The sequence below is a fragment of the Lynx rufus genome, unplaced genomic scaffold (genome assembly GCF_022079265.1).
Source record: "Lynx rufus isolate CCGP_SWC_20201006 ecotype Redwood Valley unplaced genomic scaffold, mLynRuf1.p SCAF_1, whole genome shotgun sequence".
Lineage (NCBI taxonomy): Eukaryota > Metazoa > Chordata > Mammalia > Carnivora > Felidae > Lynx > Lynx rufus.
The window spans coordinates 10,962,573-10,968,572 of NW_025814823.1; the positions used below are offsets into that span (position 1 = coordinate 10,962,573).

Consider the following 6,000-nt stretch of genomic DNA (forward strand, 5'->3'; position numbering starts at 1 on the left):
TTCACCTCATGCTACACCTAGATCTGAATTTCAGAGGCCTGAAACTCTTTATAAAGGGTTTGTGTGTTTCCAGTATCTTTTTGATCTGACAAACCCCATTCTTTTAGCTTGTTGCAGCTGAGAGCCTTGGATTCGGGGTTTTTAGCTGATCGCCACTGGACCTATACAAAAATATCCTTGGAAGTACAGCCTAAGGAGGCGCCATAATGAACATCTATGTAACACAACACTTTTACTGTTGATTTATACACCTGAGATGTTAAGAGCTGTGCTTTTCCCAACAGGTGTGAACTTGCTGGCTTTTCTCATCATTGTGTTTTCCTATATTATTATGTTCTGTTCCATTAAAAAAACTGCCTTGCAGACTTCGGAAGTGAGGAATCATGTTGGAAGAGAGGTGGCTGTTGCAAATCGTTTCTTTTTTATAGTGTTCTCTGATGCCATCTGCTGGATTCCTGTATTTGTAATTAAAATTCTCTCCCTCTTCCGGGTGGAAATACCAGGTCAGTCCCTTCTATTATTCCCAAGTACATTGTGCTTTCTTTAGCCCCTTGGCAAGACCAGAATACAGTGCCTTACATATAGCAAATTCTCTGTAAACACCTACAAACAACTATTATTTTCCTTAATATTTTATAGTCTGTATTCTAAGACAGTAACTGGGTAGTGGTGCAATCCAGACAAGGATGATAAGGAAACGGGACTGAGAAAAAAAACGAACAGCGTCTCGTTTCTATCTGAGCTGGACAGTGGCTCTTAACCAAGAGTACACATACCAAATCAAAATATACACAAAAAGGCCAGGTTCCACTCTGGGCTTCTGGATTTCATCTACAGGGACAAAGAGCTACACGCAGGTATTTTGGAAAAGTTCTCCATGTGCCCACGTGATTCTGAGGCACACACCCCTCCTTAAGAACCACCAGTTTATTTCACGGTCCTTGCCGTATGGTTGTCACTCTAGGCTCCGCTCTAGGGTGTTAGATGTTTGGTGGAATGGGGTCTCCCACCCACACCCTAGTTCAACCAGAGGGAAAAAAAAACCTTTCATTAGTTAGGTTTTTATGCGAACCCCTTTCCGGGACTTAGAAATCACAGTCATCGAGGGGCCACCTGAGCTTTGGCCTGACTCCCAGGGACACGGGGTTTCTACTTGGGGGGGGGGGTGCTCATCCGGGGCAGAATTGTATCTGTTCCTCTTGGCACCCCAGGGTCAAGCATGGGGTGGACGCTTCGGAAGCGCTTAAAAAGAGTGAGGAATGTCCAGGAAACAAGAAGCTGTAATGATTTCTGTCCCTCTGGCGTGTGCATGGCAGTCACGGGAGGTCTTGTCAAGTGCCTCACTGCGAAACGGCACACAACACCCACAGCTTCCGCTTAACCTGTCAGTTTAGACTGATCACAAGGCAGACGCTAGGTGTGAAAGTGCAGATCGAGAGAGACATCACGGCTGACTACTTGGGAACTTTCACTGAGTGGCGAGAGCAGATGCTTTAAGAATGCATGTGCCATTGCTTGGCGAGACTCAGCTGCATGTGAGTGAGGAGCAGAATTACTTAAATATTAATGGTCACCGCTGAGGAACTTGATGAACCATCCAGTATGCGACAGCGTCCTGGACAGTTCTATTTTTACATCCTTGCATTCCGAATTCAACAGGACTAAAGTGTCCGTGGGCCTCCGTTGCTCATGGAATAAAATCCAAGTGCTGGGATCGGCATTAAAAATCACCTCCTACCCCGTCCTCGTGTAATTCTGTCATCCAGGCTCCACTCTAGAGTGTTAGATGTTTGTTGGAATGGGGTCTCCCACCCACACCCCTAGTTCAACCAGAGAAAAAACACTTTCATTAGGTAGGATTTTATGTGAACTCCTTCCTGGGACTTAATAATCCATTCGAATTATTGGGATTTTTTCCCTTCTGTACCTTTTTGATGTCTTGACATTGCTGAAGATGTTTCCTCCACCTGGATTATATTCTCAACCTGTAGGACTCTAGCTTCCTAAATACCTCTGCTCATCCTTCAAGATTCAATCCAAATACTCCCTCTCCCATGGTACCATTCTAGGTCTCTCTCCAACCCACACCCATCTAACCCAACTGCTTAAATGTCTGTGACATTTTGTTTGCACTTCACTTATTAACCTCATCCGAGCTGCCTCCCACCGGTGTTATTTTTTTTTTTTATGTGTTCATTGCTCCCTTCAGATTATAAGCTTCAGGACGATAGGGACCATATGTTGTTTATCTTTCCACAAGTGTTTTTTTTTTTTGCATAATGTTATTTAATAAATGTTTCTTTAATTAAAGATGCTGAGCTGGTCCGAGAGTGGTGGAACAGGGTGGGAGGGGACTGTCTCATCAACCTCCCAAACTTCTCTTTCCACGCCTTTTGATGCCCTCGCCCACCCCAGGCACTTGCTTGTTTTTGATGTGGGAGGAGGCAGCCTTGTGTGGTGATAGAAGGACCAAGTGGGGCAGGAGTCCTGGGTTTCTGTCCTGATCCCGCCGCTGACCAGTTGAGGAACTGGCGGCAGATCACCTCACCTCACCGAGATTGTTTTCATATGGCCTCTCAAATTCTTTCCAGTTTTCATATTCTGTGAGCCTGTCAACTCCTTGAGGCTTTTCCTCTGTATTACTCTGCTTGGACTGCCATAACAGAGTAACACAAACTGGGTGGCTTAAGCAATAGAAATTTATTTTTTCACAGTTCTGGAGAGCTGGAAGTCCAGAATAAAGTGTCAGCAGATTTCCGCTGCAGCCTCCCTCCTTGGCCCTCCTGCCTTCTCACCCTATCCTCATGTGGTCTTTCCTCTGTGCATGCACCCATAGTATCTCTATGTGTATGAAAGTTTCCCTCTTCTAGGAACATCTGTTAGATTGGAATGAGGACCAATCTAAATTATTTTAACTTAATGGCAACTTTAGAAGGCCGTCTCCAAATGCAGTCACATTCTGAGGTCCAATACATGAATTTTGGAGCACACAATTCAGCCCATAACACTGTCTGATTTAGAGTCAGGGGAGGTCTGGTGATCAAGATGCTTTGGTATCTGAGAGCTACAGGAGTAGCCATCATCCTTGGAGAGCCTACAACATTCCAGATCATGATAGGAAACTAGAATGGGAAAAAAAAATGTTTTGTGACAAACTTATTTGCCCACACATCAGTCTTTCTCTACATTTATAGCTCAATCCTTTGAGGTCTGTCTTGAACACCTGGTTGGACCTAACAGAGTAGTCTTGACCGCATTTGACTAAGCCCCTTCTTGCTTGTGTGACTCCCCAAGTGTTGTAGGAAATGCTGGACTCATTGACTTAAACCCATCCTGTCCTCTTCCTCCAAGAACTCTGGGGTGTGCCCCACCATGGCATGTCACTGACAGTACATGCGGTCAGCCCAAAAGATAAGCCAGTTTTAGCCCTCCTTTCTCAGAAGTCACCTGCTGACCTTACATTAGTGAGTCACCCTGAGACTGAATGGGAAGTCTCATTCCTGGTCACAATTTCCTCTGGGAACACAACAGACAAAAAGCCACTTGTTTTGTTTTTTTTTTTTTGGTTTTGTTTTGATTTCAATCATGCACTGTCCATACTATCTAATTTTAAAAAATTCAAGACACGTAATGTAGTATTATGAAACCTTAATAAATCCGAGTTATGCTAAATATAGCTATTTTTCTTCCATATTCTTTCCAGTTCAAAAAAATAAATAAGGACAAGAAAGAGAAGATGGGATAGGAAAAGAGGAAGGCAAATACAGAAAAAAAAAGAGAAGGGAGGAGATAACAGGAAAGCAGGAAAAACAGGAGGGGAGGTCAGATAAGCAGTCAGAAGAAATGGAAAAGAAAGAGAAGAAGGACAGAAAGGATGGAAGGGACAAAGCAGGGCAAAGAAGAACAAAGAACAATGTCTAAAGGATAAGAAAATTGTGAGATGGGGAGGGAAGAGAAGGAGACAAGGGAGAGTGACAGGGAATGTATCCTTGGCCTTACCCTCGGCTCTTCACCCGAGCTGGGAGTTCTTTACACTTTTGAAGGTGTACGAGGAGGCAGCCTAGTGTGGTGGGGTCGCAGAATTGCAGGTGTTAGTGCTGAAGAGGGTCGTCAGCAGAGCTGCCGACCATGGCCCACCCAGCCCCCGACTTCGATCAAGTAAGTTATCATCAGCCCCTTTCACAGGTAGGGTAGTTGAGGTCCAGGGAGCTTAGGTGATTTGCCCACGGTCCCGTAGCTCAATGACCCTGAGAGCAGGCTGTGTGCAAGGGGGAAAACACACTTCATCCTCACCAAGTGCGTGATGTATTCGGAAAGGGCACAATCATCACAAACGTCTACTCACAAGGAAGTTTTGTGGCGTCTTTCCCTCCGTATTCTAATGAGCGTCTGTAAGGCTTCACACAGAAGGACTGATTGAGTTGGAAGATGTATTCTCCTTTGCTCGTCACATCTTCAGCCTCCACTCTGAAAAGGATGGTTGGAATACGAGGGCGGGACAGTTAGGCCTTGAGGAGCGAAGTTAAGACCGAGGTCCCATCTGAGACCGGACCAGATATTTCCTGAACACTGATCTATTGATTAAGAAGTATTTTGTCATTTTCTTACATATCTATAAAGAAAAGCAATAACGACAAGAAAAATACATCATATATATATATATATACACACACACACATATATACACTTACATCTATGAAGTGTTTTTTTTTTTAATATATTTCCTCTCAGTTGGCCTCCCAACAACCTACCAAGTAGTTACTGAAATTCAAAAATTTCTGAATGGTAGGACCTTGAATTCATAGGTCCTCTGCTCCTCCAGCAGAGAGGATCTCAATACGGTGAAAGAAAACTGTCATAGGAAGCCCTCCCCAAAGGAACATTGACTACAAACCGTTATGTGCTATTTGCGTCTGTTTAAAATTTCCGCTTCATGACATTTCCCACATTTCCTTTCCCTCTCCAGGCACAATCACCTCCTGGATAGTCATTTTCTTCCTTCCAGTAAACAGTGCCTTGAACCCCATCCTCTACACTCTCACAACCAGCTTTTTCAAAGACAAGCTGAAACAGCTGCTGCACAAACATCGGAGGAAATCCATTTTCAAAACGAAGAAAGAAAGTCTCTCGACATCCATTGTGTGGACGGATGACTCCTCCGCACTTAAACTTGGCGTTTTGAACAAGATAACCCTCGGGGATGGTATAGTGAAGCCAATTTCCTAGCAATGGTTTTGGACCCCCGGACTTCCAGGGGACTACCTGTAAGAAAAGGACAGCGTTCGGAACATGCCACCTGCAGTGCTTTTCATCTCTCCCAACAGCAAACCTTTCTGCACAGAGAGCACAGCAGAGTGACTTCTGGCACTGCGTTCCGATGGCAGTTGTTCTACTTAGCCGTGCGAAGAACTGTACCTGTGGGTTCTGCTCGCTCTCGGCATTTCGGAAATGCACTAGCGAAACCACACATAGTAGGCTGATGGGCCGTTGATCCGCAGCTGGTCGACACTACCCCCCTGCAAGGGAACGCCCCGCACGCTGGCACTGCATGTCTGCTTCTGAGTTGAATTGCACCGTCCATAAAATGAAAACATTCATGACACCTCATTCCAGGGTGGCCATCGTCACGTAAACCTCACATCTCTCTCTTTGCTTTTTCCACGTCAAAGGAAATCATCGGCGTCCTGCTGAACTGAGGGCAAGGGATTTCTGAGATGTTCGCCCGCCTCCAGCCTCGCCCTCTACGCCGGTGGCCTAGAAACTTAGAAAGCACATCTTTACACGAGGTTGTTGCAGCCAACAAAACGGCGGAGAGACAGAGACTAAGCCTAGTACCATTCACCCTCTTGGCTGCTATTTAGTGTCAGCAGAGTTGAGATCGCAAACAAGATTATTTTTCTCGAGATTGCCCAGGCCACGAAGAAAAATTGGACACCCCAGCGGCCAAAACTACATTTTAATCTCTTTCATGGGTAATTTCTTTAAAGTAGCATCCCTACG

The 6,000-nt window shown here is 45.1% G+C and overlaps 1 protein-coding gene across 1 annotated transcript in view; it reads left to right on the forward strand.

The window, feature by feature from the left end:
* The window catches only part of RXFP2 (relaxin family peptide receptor 2), a 59,030-nt gene extending 53,804 nt beyond the window's left edge, over nt 1-5,226 (forward strand). The window contains exons 18-19 of the mRNA XM_047074690.1: nt 285-503; nt 4,967-5,226. Of these exons, the coding sequence (XP_046930646.1) occupies nt 285-503; nt 4,967-5,226 (479 nt within the window). The remainder of the gene's footprint in view (nt 1-284; nt 504-4,966) is intronic.
* Nucleotides 5,227-6,000: the final 774 nt, after the last annotated feature.